The sequence below is a fragment of the Thunnus maccoyii genome, chromosome 11, assembly GCF_910596095.1.
Source record: "Thunnus maccoyii chromosome 11, fThuMac1.1, whole genome shotgun sequence".
Lineage (NCBI taxonomy): Eukaryota > Metazoa > Chordata > Actinopteri > Scombriformes > Scombridae > Thunnus > Thunnus maccoyii.
The window spans coordinates 20,326,196-20,346,718 of NC_056543.1; the positions used below are offsets into that span (position 1 = coordinate 20,326,196).

The following is a 20,523-nucleotide window of genomic DNA, read 5'->3' on the forward strand; positions in this document are numbered from 1 at the left end:
AAAACCCAAAAGCCCGGTTAGTTACATTCCTCTACATTGTATAATGTGTTTTCTTTCATTGAGGGAAGGCGTCTATCCAATGGTGTAATGACAGTATTATCTCCCTGTGCAGCTGCTGCCTGCCCCATTAATTCAGGTAAGAAATAAACCTGATGAAGGGGGAAGTAGTGTGAGATGAGAAAAGAGATTAGAGGTTTGCTATTGAAAATGGAGATTGCTTAAATGTGGCTTTACAATTTCAAACCTGCCACCTCCTCCGAGCAGAAAATGTACTTTTTCTCCGTAAACCAAATATTCAATCTTCAGTTGTATTACCTGAAAGAGGAATGCAGAATGAAAGGAAATGGAAACAAAAACACACATTTACCATCTAGTTTGGTTTATGGACAATAAGGGCAATGAGCCACAACTCATGTAATCAAATTGATTATAAGTAAAAGAAACAAAGTATTTGGAAGTGCTGCTTTAGGTATTCAAGTTGCTGTTTGAGTAAGTTCTGTGTTGAGAATTAAGCCTTTCACAGTTTACTCCATTAACAGAAGAAATTAATTTGATGACAGTGATAACTGACAAAGAGACCTTTATGTAAATGAATGTCATGTGTAATGTGAGGTAAATGTCTGGTCCAGACATATTAAATATTTGTTTTATTAATTGTGAATCTCAAAACCTGTTCCCGGCTTATTTACATATGGTTGAAAATTACATTTTTGTATGTTAGACAGACTTTTTATCAGCATGCACACCTTCAGTACAAATTTGGAATTCTGCCTTAGTGAGAAGTTTCTTTACAGTCGTTTGTTTGCAGTCCGAGTTCAAGCCTGAAGAGTAAAAACACTAATCTGTGATCAAGATTTACTGATGAATTACTCATCATCATCATCATCATCGTCTTCATCATCATCCTCATCGTCCTCATCATCATCATCACTGTCATCATCTTCTTCGTTATCACTGTCATCATCATCATCATCATCATCGTCATCATCATCGTCATCATCATCATCGTCGTCATCATCATCATCGTCATCATCCTCAGTGTTGACTTTGCCGGAGAGCACATCCTCGATCCAGTCCTCGAGCTCCTGAGCAGTGGGCAGATCCTCCTCATCCTCCATCTCCATCCACACACTGTCAGCCTGCTCACAGACATACAAAGAAGTCAGATTAAGTCACAAGAAACTCAACGTGGCATTGATGTCGTGTCAGACAGGTCGTCAGGTTGTCATGGACTTACATCTGTAACGTTGACAACTCCGATTTGTGGCCTGAACAGGTCCACCTTGAAGGTCTTCTCCCAGTAGGGGATCAGCTAAAAGGGGTCAGTAAACAAACATCACATTAGACCTTCAGCTTGTGAGCTGATTATCTATTCTCAGGCTGTCTTGTCTGCCTGATTATGTGTGGAGGTGTCATGGCTCACCAGAGGAAAGTCATCAGGGTCAATCCAAACGATGCTGAGGTCAGGTAGGTGAGTGTTGTCTCGGGCCACCTCCTTCAGGATCTCCAAGAACTCAAAACCATCTGGAAGAAAGTAACAACCAATAAAATCAGCGGATTCAGAACGCTGCTGCCCAAGTGTTGAGAGTGTTGGAGAGAATACATACATCCGTTTTAAGATATTTTGACATTTCGTGATTCATTCGCTTTCTTGCTGAGAGTTACAGTAGATGAGAAGAGTAATATCACTCACTTACAATTTACAATTTACAACTTCATTTAGCAGACACTTTTATCCAAAGCAACCTACATCTGAGAGTTGATACAACACAAGCAAGGATCTAGTCAGGAAGGAACAAAGCGAGTGAGTGCCACAAAGATAAGTTCGAGTCCGATAGGACGTAGGTGCCAACAGGCGGTGCACAGAGGCAATGCATCGAGTGCATAGAAGCAGATCTTTATTTTCAGTACATCAAGCGTGGAGGTGTTCGCAAAAGAGCTGGGTCTTTAGTCTATTTTTAAAGATTGAAAGGGATTCTGCGGATCGGATGGAGTTTGGTAACTCGTTCCACCACCAGGGAACTGCAAAAGAGAAGAGTCTGGCTAGCAACTAGGGCCCTGTTGTGGTGTAGTACCAGGCGCCTTTCACTGGCAGAGCGCAGTGAGCGTGAGGGACATAGACCTGAATAAGGGAGTTCAGGAAGCTGTTTTAGTTGCTGTTTTGTAAGCCAGTGTCAGGGTTTTGAATTTGATGCAGGCAGCTGGGAGTCAGTGGAGCGATATGAACAGCGGAGTGACAGGTGCTGTTTTGGGCTGGTTGAAGACCAGATGCGTCGCCACATACTGGATCATCTGCGGAGGTTTGAACGTGCATGCAGGGAGACCTGCCAGTAAGGAGTTGCAGTAGTCAGTGAATGATATTACGAGAGCCTGTACCAAGAGTTGTGCTGCATGCTCAGACAGGTAGGGTCTGATCTTCCTGATGTTGTACAGGGCAAATCGACACAACCAAGCAATCGAGGCCACATGACCCTTAAAGGTTGGGTGGTCATCAATCATGACACCTAAGTTTCAGGCAGAGTTGTGTGTGGGCATGAGTTGGGTTGATTTGAGCTGGACACTGATCTGTTGTTGTATAGAGGGACTGGCTGGGATGACAAGGAGCTTGGTCTTAGAGAGATTAAGCTGAAGGTGGCATTCTTTCATCCATGCCGAGATATCGCCAAGGCATGACGAGATCCAAGCCAACACTGTGCAGTCTTCCAGGGGGAACGATAGGAAGAGCTGGGTATGGTCAGCATAGCAATGGTATCAGAAACCATGGGAGCAGATGATTGCACCAAGTGAGGAGGTGTATATTGAGAAGAGAAGGGGACCGAGCACTGACCCTTGAGGAACCCCTGTGGATGAGCCATGCAGTTTGGACACTTCTCCCTTCTCTACTCTTAAAGATCTCCCTGAGAGGTAGGACATGAACCAATGGAGGGCAGATCCTGAGATACCAAGCTCAGTTAGTGTGGAGAGGAGGTTTTGGTGGTTAACTGTGTCAAAGGCAGCTGACAGATTTAGCAGCAATAGAGCTGAGGACTGACCAGCAGCTCTAGCTGAACGTAATGATTCCATTATCGACAAGAGTGTAGTCTTGGGAGAGTGACCCCGCTTAAAGTCAGACTGATTCGGATCGTACAGGCTCTCAGAAAGGAATTCAGAGACTTGGTTAAAACTCTGCGCACTTGTGAGAGTGGTATCAATCTTCTCATAGGTTAAGAGTCTTTCTCAAAATTTCGAGCTATTGCTTTAAAGCATTTACATTGCCAGTAGTTGCCAGTCTAGTTCTTGTATTAATTTTTCAATAATTTTCTTGTTTATAAAGCACTACATAGTCTTGCATCAGTCTGTTTTATGTGACATGCTTGCAGTGCATAAACAGGAAGTGTTGTTTTTGTTTGAAAGTGCAAGACAAAAACTTTTGGTGAGGCAGCTCTTGGTTTCTATGCTTCAAGCTGATCTAAGAGCAGCAGACATGTTGGTATCTTCAAACACAAACTTAAAACCTAACTCATTAGCTCAGCTTTGGATTGGAAAGTCCATCATTTTTTATTGCCTGTTATAATTATTTTATTATCTTTTATCTATTTTGTTTTTTAACTTGTATGAAATATGTTATAGAAACAAAGTTTGACTGTAAAGTTTCTGTAAAGGAGCACTGTTTAGGGTAAAAGTGTTTTATAGTCTTATGTAAACCCATCCAATAAAAAAAATCATGGTATAACATTTAAATGTGCTCTCACCAGGGTCCTCCTCCTCTGCAAAAGCCACAATGTGGATGCCCTCAATGTCATCCTCCTGAGGAGAAAAGAGAAATGTCAGGTCACTGTAAATGTCAGAAAAATGTCAGAAAAGTTGTTAATGTTGCTTCTGCAGCCAGGTGATTGTCACTCACCCACGTCTCAAACATATCTTCTGCACGCAGCTTTCTCAGAGTTGGTCTGATGAAAGAAAATATATTGTGAACTGCAGGACAATACATATCACTCCATGGATGTTACAGTATGTGTGGATACTGTTGACTTCAAGACATTCATCTTTAAAAAAATCAGAATACAGATTTGGTATAGTTCAAAGTAACTCTTGGTTTACCGTCTGTTTTCAGTTATGAACTCCACCAGATCCTCCTCGGAGTGTGGTTTGCCTGGGATGGTGATGGGCTCCTCCATGAAGGGCTCATAGAAATCCACCTCGTTGAGCTTCAGAGTCAGCTCCTTGGCCACCTGAAGCAGCAAAAACAGATCACTCAAGAGGACTGACGTGTATGTTTAATTGTTTGTGTGTTTAATTGTTTGTGTGTTTCTTTCTTACTCACAGATTTCTCAAATGTGGCAAAGAACTTAATGTAGGGCTGAAACTGCTCTGCAGCTTCTTTAAATGCATCATAGTCTGAGGATGAAAGACAACAGGGAGAAAGTAGGAATTATGTACAGCACACAGTGTTGTTATAATGCATTATGTCACAAGTCTTGTTTTCTTGATTACACATCTGTTTATGCTATCTTTGGCTGCACATCAGGGAGCGGAAATAGCTGAACTTTGACCTCTACTTAATGCTCCCACAGTTGGTCAGATGGGATGTGGCTGCAGCTCATTGCCACAAGTAAACTACACAAGACTCAGTTCATCCACAGCATGTGAGAGGGGACAAGGCATGGGCAGCTGTATGTGCAGCAGTGGTAAAAATGGATCTGTAAATCCGTAGAGTTGAGGGGGTTAAAATGCACTCATGTTATATTGAAGGGCAAGAGCCATAGAGAGCCCATCATGACTGCAGCACTCTAAGGTACTGAGCAGTGTTTAGACAGTAAAATATATGGTGCAAACACACCATTTTAGACACATTACACACTCACGCTCAGAGTCCTCGTTCTTGAAGTAACCAATGAGGCGGATGTCTTCCTCCATTCTATCAAAGGCTCTCAGCTCCAGAGCATTCCCTATCACCTCCACTGGCTCCTCCAACAGCTAAAGACAGACAGACAGAGGAAAAAAGAAGAGGGTGAGCCTGTAACTTTGGTCTGACTGGTGTTGATTAGTCCCAGCAGCTGGGAATCTGCCCTTAAATCGGTCTACTTACATCCAACAAGAACTCCGCCAGGGTGTTAGCAGAGAGCAAGCCATCAAACTCGATAACCCGATCGGCCTTGAAAACATACACACTGCCTTCCTCTTCCAGGCCTGTGATAAAGGGAAATTTACATACTATTACATACAGTGCATTCAAAGCCTTTTCCCTAAAGTTACTGGACAAAATAACTGTGATTGTGTGTGAACCTAACTCAAAACTTGCAAGTACCAATCAGACAAAGGATGTGAAATAAAGGTTTTTGCTGTGTTCAATAGTGTTATCGTTGATCAAAAGGTGTGAGACATGTACTCACCCAGTTTTTTTGACACCTTTGCGTCTTTGTGGGAGTCGACCATTCCAAACCCAATTTCTTTCTCTTCCATGACCTGAGCTACAAGCTGCATCCAAAAGGAAAATATCATGAAGGACTAAATAAGACAGCTGCATTTTCAAAAAGATGTAAAGAAACAGGAGACATAAAAGAGCATTATTCATAAAGGAGTTTTGGAAGCAAAAATCCCAGGTCAATTAAAATGTTCATTGAGGCAGATTCTGTGGGGAAAAAAAATGAATGGGGGCTTGACTGCAGCGTTGGGTAAGGTCTTAAGAGAAAAAACTTAATCCTGAATTTGGCAATATGACAGAAGGGCTCAAGCTGCCCGGGAGGCCATAGAGACACAGTTACATAATTACTTAGACTGTCTTGTTCTAAATATAACCAAAGCAACAGCGTCAGTCTGGCAATTGTTCTGTGAAGTACAGTAGGTGAGCTGAGTGAGATGTGGACTCTCCCACCACAAAAAACCATACTACAGCAAGGTAGTTTACAATATGTCACAGTGGATTACTAATCTGATGTCTTCAGTGCACAGTGAAAAGCTCTGGATGAATGAAGTTATGGTTTTTGGCACAATTAATGGACAGAAAGTGAACAGACCTTAGAAATCAATGAATCAGGAGATGTTAATTAGCTTTGGTCACTAGTGTATGGTAGACTGTGATCAGTCTTTACAGGCTAGTCTTTGTACGTGGTTAAATGGGGGCTCAGTAGTAACATGGCCCACCTGTGCTGTGTAAAATAAGAGAGGCTAATATCAGGACTGCAGGACTGGGCTCAGATTACCCTCAACTGATGAAAGAGCAGCTCAGCCTCAGTTATGTGTAACATGACACGAGGCGCGATGCACAATTTTTTCCTACTGCATGGAATTCAAACAGAGAGATTAATTTAATCTTGAATCAATAAGACTTGTATCCATCTGCTTAGCTGAGCTTCAATACAAGGTACATTCATGCAGTGTTATTTATGGTTTGACAAGTCAACCAAAAAAGCAAACTGGAGAAGAACATTGTGCCCTTCATGTGCATAGCTCAAAGGCATAACACATGAACTCTTAGCCTATTTCTGCCAACAGAGGAGGGCCATGGGGAGAATTAGCTTGATATATTTTTAAGGGATGGAAGCACACAATGAATTAGGCTGAGAGAAATAACTTGACAGCACTGCATCTCTTTGGACAATATTGTGTGCCACAGAGTACATGCACATACACACACTGACCTTGAGGAAACTAACATTACAATTGAAAGATCTGGAGTTTTATATCTCACCAGTTGGCTCTCTGTTTATTGGATCCCTGATGTGCAGTTATTAACATTAAGAGGGTTAAAAAAAAATCTATGTGGGTCTGGTTAATTTTAGTGTTCACACTCTCATTCAACTGCCAGCAAACCAAACTTTGTCCTTTCCTTTATCTTTCTTTTCTCCATCTCTTTCAATGACAACTTTCTTTTCTTTAACATTTTTAATTTCTCCTCCACCTCTTCTCTGCCTGCTTTATCTTGCTCTTCCTCATACTTTACCTCCAGCACCAACTCAGTCATCTGGTGTTGTTTTTGTAGCTCCTTGTTGTCCGGTATAGGCTCATGGTAGAACAGGCAAAGCATGCTGTACTTCTTCAAGGCTTTCTTGTAGTTCTTATCATTGATGTCAAGAACCCGGTCTTTCCCATCATACTGTGGGAACTCTAGACCCTTCTCAGCCGGGGCCAGAGGCACAAGGCTCAGGCAGGGGAGCAGAAACAACCAGAAGGAGAGCATCGTCCAGAGCTACCACACACCCCCTGAAAGTCAGAGTGTGGTTTTGTTTCACAGTGTAAAGGTCACTTAAGCCCTGTGATAGGGTAGGGGAATGTGGGAAATGCTGCCGAAGGTTTTGAGGTAAACGAAAGTGGGTCCGTCAGTGGCAGTTATCAGGCATCCCAAGCTGTCCACAGAAATCCAACTTCTACAAGCATCTTCAGGACCCAGAAACTCTTTCTTCCACTGTGGTCCTCCTTCACGCCCTCTCTCTGACAGACACAAAGGAGAGAGAGGGCCAGGCCTGTGAGGGACTAGGGGGGCGGATACCATACATAGCAGTACTTCTCTCTCCCTTGCCCTGTAGGACAGGCCCATTTTTAGGAGACCAGTTGTTTGAATGCTAAAAATAAAACTGCAAGTGAGAAAGAGAGATAGCGGGGGTTTAATAGTGAGTTGCAGTACTTTATCACTGGGATGTCTCTTCGAGGGACTCAGCGATGAGCCCCAGAGATGTGGGGGTTCAGTTATTTTGAGATGTTTCAATCTGTGAGGACCAAAAACAATGTGGATGTGTGGTGCTAAAAAACGGTGGCATATTTTAGGTGACAGCTCAGGAGACAATCTGGCAACAGGTGTTTTAAGGGCAATGTGTTCCCATGAGTTTAGCAACCATTGGTTGAAAAAAAATGTTTATCTATATATGCTTGAATTTTGGTATGATTTGCCTTTGCTTCTCAACAAACGTATTCACAAACCTATACATTTAATCAAAAATCTTCCCCTTATTCTGTTTCTATTTCATCTTTACATATCCCCTTTTTAACTATTGACAAAGCAGCAGGAGCTGTGCCTCTCTCTTTCATCTTCTACATCTGCACTCTCCACTTGTGTATCAAGTAGTAGGATATTCTTGAGAAGGAGCCTCTGCTGACCTCTGCAGGTAGAACAGTGTATGTGCTGCTGAACCACGAGAGCTGCGGTAACACCACTCCTAAAAGTTTAAAGATCCCCTATCCCCTCCAGATATGTTTTAAGACATACAAAAATACTCTGCCTTGAATGATATTTTTTGTCTGATGTGATCTTTACATAAAAAAGTTCACACACCTAATTAGAGAATTTTAAAATGACATCTACTCATTCTACTTCATTATTTGAATATCCGTAGATGAATTAATGTTTTCATTTCAAATTTTAACTGTTGGACACAAGATGTCTCCTCATCACTCTTGTATGTTGCATACTGAACCACGACTGGCTTCCAAACTAGTTCTGCTCATAGATACAAGCCTTAAACTCAGATTTTCCATAAGCACAGAGAAACTTTCCACTTCCTGAAGCTAAAAACAGACCTGAAAACGGACTTCTAGTGTCAAACTCACAAACTGCACCCACATCATTCTGCACAATAGAACTCAAACATCAAAGTGAATGAGCAAAACACATTTTTGAGTGGAGAGGGACTTTAAGATCCTTATGTAGTCATTCTCAAGCAGAAAAAAGTAATAGATAAATGTTGAAATGTGAAAAGAGGTGGTAGTAGTACAACTGCAATCTTGACCCAACATGAAAAAAGAGGGACCAAGCCAAAACTTTGTCAATTCAAGGATCACTCTTATATAAGAAATTAACTGTAACAATTTCCGCTTATAAATTATTAATTGTATTAAATAACATGTAGTTTAAACTCATTTCAAATGAACATTCAGAACATGATGGGTGGTGTTAATGAGTTCATCTGAAAGGGCTGTGGGGGAACATCAGACAAAAAAGATTGCACTGTAATCTTTTACAGTGAATCACTACATTATTGATGTTAATGGAATGAAGATGGAGCTAGACCACAAATTACGTGCACAATATCGATTAGATTTTATTATTCATATCACAAATTTGACCAGCATGAGCAACATTCACAACAAAAGAAAGGATATCAGGGAAGGAAAGCTTTTTAAAGCAGTTTTGGTTACTGTATGTTGCTGCTGTTCTTGCTACTGATGATAATGTGATTTGTTGAAAGTTAAGTGCGTGTATTATCTAGCTGCAAAGTTAGTTATGACATCACTCTGTTGTAGCTGAGCAGTCCAGTCCTCCTTGATGTACTGGTGGTAGGGATCATTAGAGTGCTCCCTTCTTTTGGATTTGACTGTGCTCACCAGTATGGCCACAATAATGAAGGCAAACATGCCAATCATCACCGCCAGATACCAGATGACATTCCTGAAGTTCTCCTCAGCCAGAGTCTTGTCCAAAGCGTTCGCGGCAGCTGTCTGGTTACGACTCCAGTTGTCAAGGTAATAATCCAAAGCATTGGTCAGGGACTCCTCCAGGTGAAGGGTCAGGTTGGACCAATCAGATGCACTCATCTAGTTGGAGAAAAAACCAGGGATCGTTTTCTAGGTGTTTGCTATTTGTTTATTACAACTACAGGACTTTAGATTCATGCAAGCTCAATTCTACAACTGTGTAAGAGAAAGAGTGGAAACAGTTGACTAAAAAGCAGAAAGTCATTTAAACAAGAGCCAATGAGTATCTTAAACTTTGATAAAAAGGTGAGTGACCATTTGTCCACTATAACGGTGGTCTGACAATCAGCACCTTGATATGTATTCAAAGCAACATACAACAAGATATAGAGCAAGAACAAGAAAGGCCAAATTATTAGTGCCCAGACTGTGATTTAGTTGCTTCAAAATGATTTTGTCTACCCACTTATCCTCTCTCAAACACAATTCTACAGCCAACTGTATGAAGAACAAGAGAAAAAGGTTCAGCAGCCTAAAATCAAACACAGAACAAGATATTTTTGTCAGCTTTTCTATACTGTACCAACCTTTTTCCGGGTTTCTGAAAGCCAAATTAAACTGGTCTGTAAATCCTTGGAGTGAGAGCACAACAGAGAGGTACTTAGAGCAGCAAAGTCCTTCCTACTTCACAAGTACACCACTGCTCATATTTTATTTACTCTTTTAATCTTTGCACTTGGCTGAAAAGTGGATTATGACTGTGTGTGTATGTGTATGTAGCGAGAGGGAAAGATAGTGGGGCATGACCTTGAATATGTTGGGTGTACAAAATGCTGATATTTTCCTCAGCTGATAAAGAAGGACGAGCACTGGGAGTCATAATAACCTGCCACACTCTCAGAGAGAGAGAAATACAAATCTTTCTCAAATAACAGTAACTATGCAGGGCAGGAGTAATGGGAAATTGACCTAAGTGGTTTGAAAGTGGATGGCTAGTCTGTTTATTCATCTGTAATTCCCAGTTTGCCCACACAGTGGGAGCACAACGCAAGGGAACGTTAATATCAGTCTACAGTGGTTTTAATGTTGCTCTGACTAGATGCATTTTAGAGTCAAACTCACAAGCATTTCTCCAGTGAAATATTAGAGCAATTTCCTTCATATAAAATTAACATTATTTTTCTTCTTGTTATGTGTTAAAGCGAGTGTGTGCTATTTGCTTAAGTGCTTAAGAACGGGGTCTTCATGTTAAGGTAATGTGAGGTATCAGTGTCAGCCACAGAGCAGCACCCTGGAGTCATTAGAGATCCATCATCTTGCTCAAGGACACTTCGGCGTGGTATCTGTTTGCTGACAAGAATACTTGAAACTGGATCCTGTGTTTGAAGGGGCTTTGTTCCTTCCCTCTGAGCCACACTGCGGGAGCGGATGACTCCCGCCACTTCTGATCATTCCCAGATCATTTATGTTTTGCTTTGCAGTGCCAGTGGGACACTATGCTGACTCTCTACTCTGTAAAGTGAAAGAACAGAAAATGGAACAGTACGAGCAAAGAGCACAAACACAAAGAAACAGATACACACAGAAAAGTGGAACTGAGAATGAGTTTGTATCTGGTAAAATTCCATAGCCTAAAGGAGTAGTGAAGAGACAACAGAGCTAGGAAAGGGAGACGCAATAACAAGACCTTTATCTGTTGAAATTCTTGTGCAATATTCTGAGCAAATTTTTTGAACTGTGCAAAGAAAAATTTGCAAAGGAAATTGTATCTGCATTGCAAATCCACCATGCTTCTCGCTAAAAAACTACAAGTTGGTGTGTTATGCAAATGAAAATGATGAAAGTTATGAAAATTTGCATGTGCAAATAAAGGTAAAGTGAGATGTTGCATAGCAAAAAGATTCAAGGTGACTCCCCAGTCTCCATATTGTCATGACATTCATGTCAATTCCTGGTCAGTTTTCAGAGTCAGCACATTTTTAATATAACATCTCAATAATCTCAGGTTTCACAACCTAATGTCTTGTTTTTTGGTAACTTCAGGAATGTCTCTGTTGGCTCAGAGTGATGAAAGGACGTTACAAAACAATGTGTGTTGAAATGAATTGACTGCAGGGAACCACAAGATCTGACACTATTTACTCACTAAAGGAGGGGAATATCACATCAACCTAAACAGCTTCACTTTATTTCCCACATAATGTTTGCAACAGAATAACTCAGAGCAGCAGACACATCATTTGCTATATGGCAAAAGTAGGAATATCCTGGTATAATACACTGATAAAAGGATCCAACTCTAAAATAAAAACATAAAAAGTAAAGATAGGCCTATGTATTCAATCTTTCATGTTGAGAGTAAAAGTATTCCAGCTTTGAAGCATTTCACACTTTTTAATAAGCCAACCTTCGTAAAGTCATAACTAATTGTTTATCAATTGTTAATAAATCATTTTCTAATGCTTTAGATATCAGTTATAAGAACAAGCTTTTGATTGCCAGGTTGTGAAAAATCCCTTTGCTGTTGTTTGAACTTTCTATTTGGTAACAATGCGGTTATACAGGTTGGTAATTCAAAAATGCAAGGGTTTTTTTTTCACTTTGTAATGAGCCATCTGCAGCTTTAAATGTCAATAAATCATTTAAAAATGCTTTTTAATTAATTAAGTCAGCAGTTGTATACATCGAGTAAATGGTCAAACAGTTCACTAAAAAGGATTTGTCACAAAAATTCCTTTATTTATAGCTTATAACTGATCTATAAAGCATAAGTGAATGATTTATTAACATTATTAAGCAATTACTTCCAACTTATGAGCCTCATATAGTGCCTTATTATTGAGTTATACTAATGTATATGAAAAAGATTTCAAAGCTGCAATACTTTTACCCTCAACATAAAGAATGCTGTATTGAATGCATATTACTTTTATATAATAATGGTACCCATTATTCTGTTTAGGATATTTCATTTTACATTTTCTGACCAATGAACCACAAATTATTGTCTCTTTCATAAGAGAGTGAGTAGAATGCATTGGAAAAGTATCTGACAGAGGAAAATATGAAAAAAAAGGCCCATATGATGTAAATACTTGAGTAAATTCAAAGTGTGACAAAAATGTTGTGAAGTATATCTCCCCCTGGGTGTAAACAAGCTGTGGACTGAAATAACCAGAGGCGCAGTGACTTCATTACAAGCCTGGCTGGATTAAACATCAGTGGTCAGAGACGGACCGGAACAGCAACAGAAACCCCAAGGCATGACTGACATATGCAAAAGAGAGGGACGTGCCACCGGAGCCAGTGAACCATAAACCCCCTACTAGGCTTGTATGTTACATAAACTCTGAAATGCAGATTCACATACACACACACACTGACGCCATGATGTGCCTATTTATTTATTCATACATAGAGTCAAAGTGTGTTGTGTTGCGTCACATGCTAAGTGTCTGTGGTTATGCCACTCCTAAAGCGAAAACATAAATCAGTTTTCTGTGAGCCACAGGAATCAGCATACATTATTATATAAATGAGTACAATCACAACTTTGATGAGTTTTCAGTTGGCAGAGTACCCGCTCCCCTGGCTAATGCAAGGAATTATATGTAGGCTACTTGCTATTCAAATGATTCATTAGATTTTTGAATTGAATAGAAATAATTCATGCAGTAACTTGTGATGGGATTGATCCAAATCTTCAAATCTCTCCCCTCTGATTTGTTTGACATTAGGGGCGCCAGTACATCTGTACTTTTCCACACATGCAAATGAGGCCTCTTGCTTCCGTTACCACTCCCTCTGCTGTTGCAAGTGATTATTACTCTCATTATCTCACTGATCTGCTTTGACGGTAAATACATGTGAACTCTGGCCTAGTAAGGGTAGAGATAAACAAGACTATGTCAAAACCTAGTATGTGGCTGAACCGTGTATGAGCTAACTTCATCACTCAATCAGTCAGCAGTCACTCGGGGTGCATTCTGATACCTATACTACCATACTGTTTATTATGCAAGAAAAGGACCTAGTATGTCCCACTATATAGTATGTGAAATGCATTATGCCAAAGGTAGCAGGATGTCCTACTACTTCTGGTCGCATTTTGCAGTATGCAAGTCAGCATGTTTTTCTGTCTTTTCTGACCCACAATCCTCTATGAAGCAGAAGATACATCACATCAACTGAGCTGCCAAGAGCACAGACCAACGACTGCGTATTGACAGTGCAATGATGGAAGCTTGTGCAACAACAGAAGCAGCAATGACAGATGAAGTGGTATGTCCCATCTGTATGCAGCATATTCTGTCTGGATATTCCAAATTAGGCTTTATTACGAATGTAGCATTTTCCAATTAAGACAGGTGGAATATGCCAGTATTATTCATGTTTTTGGAGTATTCTTTGGACATGTATACAGCGCATTCGGAATATGCATCTCAATTGGGGTTTTTACCGTAATTTGCGACACACGGCCTCTTGCCTGTTTACAGTCAGCTCTGTGCGTTGTCAACAAACCAACTAGCCAACAGTTTGCCAACAGAAATGCTAAATTGTTGTTTGGCAGACAGCCACTTATAGGATGGGTGGACAAAAAGAAATATTTCATGATGAAGGGAATTAATTAAGCATCTAGATCCATTTTTTAACTTCTCATTGTGCACATTTAGGGTGTTTCTAACTGTAAATTTATTTATAAACTAATTTGTTGGAGCCACTGTGTGTAAAAGTTGCATATTTCAAATTGTCACTGGCAGATTTGATCAAGTGTAACGAGTTATCTCCATGAGATGAATGAAAACACCGTCTCCAGCTGCCTTTTTAATGTTTCTTGCTGACTCATTTTAAAATGAGAACCCAGGGGGTGTTAAATATGCACTTGATGGCTACATACATAATATTATGTTAAAAGACCGAGTCTAAAGCTCCATGTCCCGTGCAAATAATCTCAGCAGTTGATGATTAATGCAGAAGACACGGAAATAAAGAAACGTGAGAACTGTGTGAATGGGTAAACATCCCGCAAATTCAATAAAGAGCGACAGAGGTGCTAACTTTCTATTCAAATGATTCATCAGGTTTTCAATTCAATAGAAATAATTCATGCAGTAACGTGTGTAGGGAGTAATCCACATCTCTAAATCTCTCCCCTCTGATTTGTTTGGCATTAGGGGCGACAGTACATCTGTACTTTTCCACACATGCAAATGAGGCTTCTTGCTTCCATTACCACTCTCTCTGCTGTTGCAAGTAATCATTACTATTATTATCTCACTGAACTACTGTGACAGTAAATACATGTGAACTCTGGCCTAACAAGGAAAATAGATTAAGGTTATTCAGGTTATTATGGATTAGAGGTAGTTTAAAGACCAATACAAGACTGGGTATTAATGAATGTTGCCACCAGTTCATAATGAAACATCTATTAGCGATACTGTGATAGCGTCTTTACCATCACATTATTGTTAGATGCGATGCAAGGTCAGAACAGAAATGGGTAAATCTCTTATGTGTGTTCCAAACTGATATCCTAGAGAGTTTGTCATTGCCTATTTTGAACAATCCTTTATTGAGAGGCCACCATGTGATCGGCCACTCCCACACAACTGAATCATGTTTTGACAACAACTTGGAACAAAACATACTTCTTGGCATTTGTAGTACCCCTTGTTTGTTGATTTAAGATGGCTTGATAGTTATGCTTAGCATCGTTATTTTTACCATCTCCTCTGCTTATCCTTAAACCATAAATTAGAAAACAAGCCTATGCAGCCAACTCAAGGATAGATGAGATACTAAATTGTTGTTTGGCAGACAGCCACTTACAGGATGGGTGGACAAAAAGAAATATTTCATGACAAAGGGCTTTAATTAAGCATCTAGATCAACATTTTAACTTCCCCAACGCTTTCTCTTTGTGCACATTTAGGGTGGCTGCCAAGACCAGCTTTCACTAAGGGATGTGCTAGTTGTAAATGTCAATGTAACCCCACAACCTACGTAGTTAGCTAACAATATGCTCCTTGGCTTTAGAAGCAGCCACTATAAGCTAGATAGTTGTATTCTTGTATTACCGACAATCAGATTATGTAAGCATGTAAGCAAAAAACCAAAAACAACAAAAACCTCTTTAAATGTCCAGCATTGCTCTTATTATACCCTCATTCACACTGCTTCAGAGTGGAGAAATCCAAAGCTTGATAGGCTTATCTTGCCTGTAGAGATTCGGACAATCACTGTTTGGGGACGGGGTTGGACAATTTTCTTCTTGCTGAACTTAGACTAAGCTTCATTTTTTACATTTTGAATTAATTGTATGTACGTATCAGTATGTCATCACATCCATTGTATCAGTTCAATCAGTGGCAAATGGAAAGCACCAAAAATATCGACTGGACAAATATCACTATATTTTAACTAATGTAACAGCAGCAGATCTGTTCCATTTCATAGTTGCTGATTACTTCAAGATAACAGGATGCATACATACAGAAAGAGAGTGGAAGAAACTGGGAGGTAATTAGGCTCACATCCCATTTCATTTTTTACTCAGGGCACATTGTTATGTGCCATTGTTATGGGTTTATCCGGCCATGATGATAGATGGAGCAGGAGTGCATCAACAGTACAGCGGCTTAACTACAAGCCCAAGCCTGAACTATCCAAACACTCACCTGTATTGACATGCCTATATACTGTACTTCTGATAACACACCCATCTTTCTATTATACATACTGTAAATATGTCGCTTCACACAGGAAACTGCAAAAAATGGTATAATAAGACTTAAAGTCTAGCAAAAAAGGCTAAAAAGGAAAGCTTGAAACATTAAACACTCAGCTTTTAACCTGAGGGGTCACTGTCCCGCTCTCTTCTCTTAAATATTTCCATACCCCCTCACCTAGTTTTTGGAAGTAGTTTCAATGAGTTCATAGTCACATGCTGTGAAGGGAGCATGTGAGAAGAGTGATAAGAATTGTTTTTCTCTACATAAAGTATGACTTACAAAAATGAAAACTGTTGATAAGGTTTGCTTTATTACATATAAACTGAAGCTGCTATATTTCTCCTGTGTCATAACTCTCCTCTTATCAATAACTCATTGCTTCCATATCAGCAAACTCTTTATCAGAAGTGTACGCCACGTTGTTGATTTGTCACCAATCAAGAATGTTGTTGTCACTGGTGGGTTTAAGCCAGAAAGAAAGGAAACAGCTTCACAAGTCTATGCTTCATTGATTCTCATTCATTGTGTCGCGGAACTAGACACTATTCTTCCTACTGTTATTATTAAAGGAGGTAAATATTTCCTTTTCCCATTGAAGCTCTATTCCATGGATTAATGCCAGAATCCCAGGCATGCCGCTGTAGTTTAGTCGGGGCTGTGTATGGGGAATGACAGGAATGCATTGACTATGTGTTTGCCGTATATTTGAAGGGTCACACCATATTCCCTACGTGGCTGCTTCCAGTATCACCCCAATAAAAAAAATAACAGGATGTTTTTAAAGTTGCTATTCAAAATGGCTGAATAACAAGTAGCTCTTTGACTGGAGTCAGAAAAGCCCCAAAAGACCTTAGTTGTGTTTGGAAAACAAACTAAAAAGCAGATACTGTATATATATTTTTTATATTAAATGGAATAAGTACATTGCTACAGCTTGCTAACAATAACAACTAGCAATTTTTAATTTCAGTTGTGGCTAATAACCATAATTCCATCTTTCCATTGCATTGATATTTGGGAGATAATTCATAATAGGAATATATAAAACAAAACATCTAATTTGTATAGTGCTTCTCACCCATAAAATGCATCAGTATCCTCTGATTTCTCCAATCTCTACTGATTTTCCTAGAAGCAAAATGCAGAGATCCTGGAAAGTTTGTGCACTCGAGGACGTCCTCTGCACTTCCTCTACAGAGCTGAGATTGGCCAGTTATGCAGGTTTTCACCAAGTGAGCTGACTGACTTGCTACCTGGTTAAGTGTGCTTATAATAACATTACCTGAGCCAGCTGGATGGTGGCTGTAACTAAAAACTGCTGTCTGTTTACTTTCTGTGGAAAAATATTGTACATCACTGATACAATAAACATAAGGGGAATGGCTTGTTTGTGCTACTGTTTGGAACCAGCTGGACGGGTCTGTGAGAGAACAGTCTACAGGCTTCTCGACATAAATCTTGATACTTGATTGATTCTTTGCTGACAGATGCTACAGTTTCATACATTTCAGTTGTTTTATTGCTTGTTTTTAAAATACACTATATACCCAGGAATCTCTGGAAAGCCATATTGATATTGAGTGGATTATACTGTTGTAATAGATTGAAATTTTAATTTTGTGAACACATTTTAAGGCTTATTGTCTTCATGTCAGATGTGTATCTTTTTTTATTTAATAATCATGACACAACACTAGTGATGCAATACAAGGTTGTGGTATTTTTACTGAATTGCAAAGACGACACATTAAAACGTCAACACGTTAATCAGTTTTCTCTCCAACATAACCCAAACACCATCAACAGGGATAACAGGGAAAATTTGCCTCTCTCAATGAGACCAAGAGAGGTCAGCAAGCCTGATGCCCGCAATGCTTTATCCCTGAACTGCCTAACTGCCACTTGTCCTTGTCTAACCCAGCTGTTACAGTACATGAAATGTACATTGATTGCTGCTCAGTTGTCAGAAACATATGGAGTTTAAGGCATTCTGTCACCTCCTCCTAAGCTCAACATTTCATTTCAAACCTTTATGTGGCAGAGTGGTGCCGTAAGTTGCCTCAACAACACCACCGGGTGAATTTCACTGCCAGAAATTATTAAATTGGGAGTTAACTACAAGCAAATGAGCAAGACACAGGTTCGATAATAAATTCCACTTGGGCAGAGGACATGTTCAATTAAAAATAATTTATTAGACAAAATATGAGAAGAAACAAAAAACGGTAATTGGGTAAAAAATGTCAGCCACCAGGGCACAACCCAAGAATTAATGGCACAGGAAGGCGAACCAAAAAGGGATTGAAGACGGGGTTGAAGACAGGGCTGGGGCTTACCAAGGCGGCAGGGATCAAACCAAGGCAAGGGAATTCACAAAACAAAAGAAAACCACCCGTGACACAGCAAACCAGCAAACAAAATCGGGGGTGCGAAGGAAACCCACCACCAGGGGAGTGGACTGCTGCCTGGGTCCCTAGCACCTGTCAAGTAAAAGAAAAGAAAATTAATATACAGCAAACAACGACGGTACAAAAGCACTGGTGTTGACAATACAATCTAACACAATTACAGAGTCCCCAAATTAATATTTACAGAACAATGAAACACCAAAAGAACCCAAATTGTTTTAATTCTTCACACAAATTAAAGAAGAAAATAACTGACTAAATAAGGGGAATAACTATGTCAGTAAAACAAAATACACGGAAACAATAAGAAAATGACCTATTTAAAAAGGATTACAGACTGAGTGGCCAGAGCTGTACACAGGAGTCACCACGCAGCTCAGTCAGCAGGACAGCTACGCCGCAAGGCATCAGCTGTGAAGCAGCAGTGGTGAAACAATAGCTGAAACAGCAATAAGTGAGAAAATACCAAAGCAGCAGCCGTATTTAGGGGGTGGTGGCCGGTGCTAAGTCACACACCTCAACAGCCTCTACAAAAAGGGAACAAATGATTTTTATTAACAAATCTGGTGAATGATTAATTATTTTAAGTTGAGTTCCATTCATGGTTAATACCTACCAGCGGGCACTGGCACAGCCTCCCCGACGATAGGAGGGAGAAGTTGGTCTGCAGTTTTGCTTTGCTGCAAGGGAGTGATCAACATGTCAGTCAGCTGAGAGCCACACACACAATTGTTAAAGATAGGCAGACAACGCTGACTCACCAAGGGAAACAAAAAGCGACCATGCCAGGCCCCAAGTGGGTCAAGCAGTCCCTCCACACCAACAGCAAGCGCTCACGTCCCAGGCTGAACAATGGGCTTCAACATGTCCTGATGCACATTCTTGACCTTGTGCAGGTCACTTACAGGAGCAACTGTGTATACAGTACCATCACCGAAAGGGGGTTTCACCACCTGGTAGACCACAGAGCTCCAAAGATCCTGGATTTTGTGGCGGCCCCTAGCACTGTGATCCCTCAGATACACCCTCTGGCCCACTGTCAGTGGTGCATCTCGGACAAGTTGGTCATGCCGCTCTTTTCGTCCACTGGCAGCAGCCAGCAAGCACTCACGAGCACCCTTGAAAGCGACACAAAGCCTGGCCTGATGTTCGGCCACCCAGTCCTGTACTTCACCAGGTACTGGATCCTGGACCTGACCCAAGAGAAAGTCCACAGGAAGCCGTGGTTCCTGTCCAAACATCAAGTAAAAAGGGAGACTCCCCAGTGCCCTGATGAGGCGTGGTGTTGTAACAGAAAAGTACCTCAGGCAAACAAGAGGGCCAACCCTGCTTCCGTGAAGCTGGAAGGGTGCGAGGGAGGTTGTGCAGAGTTCGATTGAACCGCTCGCACTGCCCATTGCCTGCAGGGTGATATGGAGTGATACGAGACTTTGCGACTCCATACAGGCAGCAGAGCTGGTGAATCAAACAACTCTCGAAGCTTCTTCCCTGGTCTGAGTGGAGGCGACTCAGAACACTAAACTTGTAAAACCACTAAGACAATAAAACCTCAGCCACAGTGGGGGCCCGTTGGTCTCGTGTGGGGACAGCTACCGTGAACTTACTGAACACGTCAGTCAAGACAAGAACATTCTCTAACCCTCCCCAAGATGTCTCCAGCAAGGTGAAGTCTAGGGCCAAGATCTCATTTGGCCTAGACGCAAGCAAATGACCCATAAAGCTATGTGGTACACATCCAGAATCATTGGCTACCTGGCAGCGCTCAGTCTTGGACCCATTGCTTGATGTCGGTGAACATGCCTGGCCAGTAGCAGCGCTGCCAGACTAGTTCAGTAGTCTGTTCAATACCTTGGTGGCCATGTTCTTGATGTAGCTTGTTCAAAGTCTCCTGCTTAAGAACTGCAGGCAGGATGAGTTGGAAAAATCCTTCTCCCCCATCTGGACGGAAAACCTGACAGAAAAGAACACCATCTCTCTCCACTAGGCGGTCCCAC

At 40.8% G+C, this 20,523-nt stretch overlaps 1 protein-coding gene across 1 annotated transcript; it reads right to left on the reverse strand.

Moving 5' to 3' along the window:
- Nucleotides 1-518: 518 nt before the first annotated feature.
- On the reverse strand, nucleotides 519-7,443 carry casq2 (calsequestrin 2). The gene is made up of 11 exons (XM_042426638.1): nucleotides 6,923-7,443; nucleotides 5,373-5,457; nucleotides 5,069-5,169; nucleotides 4,845-4,956; nucleotides 4,304-4,377; nucleotides 4,081-4,211; nucleotides 3,884-3,929; nucleotides 3,732-3,786; nucleotides 1,424-1,524; nucleotides 1,238-1,312; nucleotides 519-1,139 (listed from the first exon to the last, which is right to left on the reverse strand). Exons 1-11 carry the CDS (start codon nucleotides 7,157-7,159, stop codon nucleotides 867-869), a joined length of 1,290 nt encoding a protein of 429 aa, XP_042282572.1. The 5' UTR covers nucleotides 7,160-7,443; the 3' UTR covers nucleotides 519-866.
- Between the last annotated feature and the right edge of the window lie 13,080 nt (nucleotides 7,444-20,523).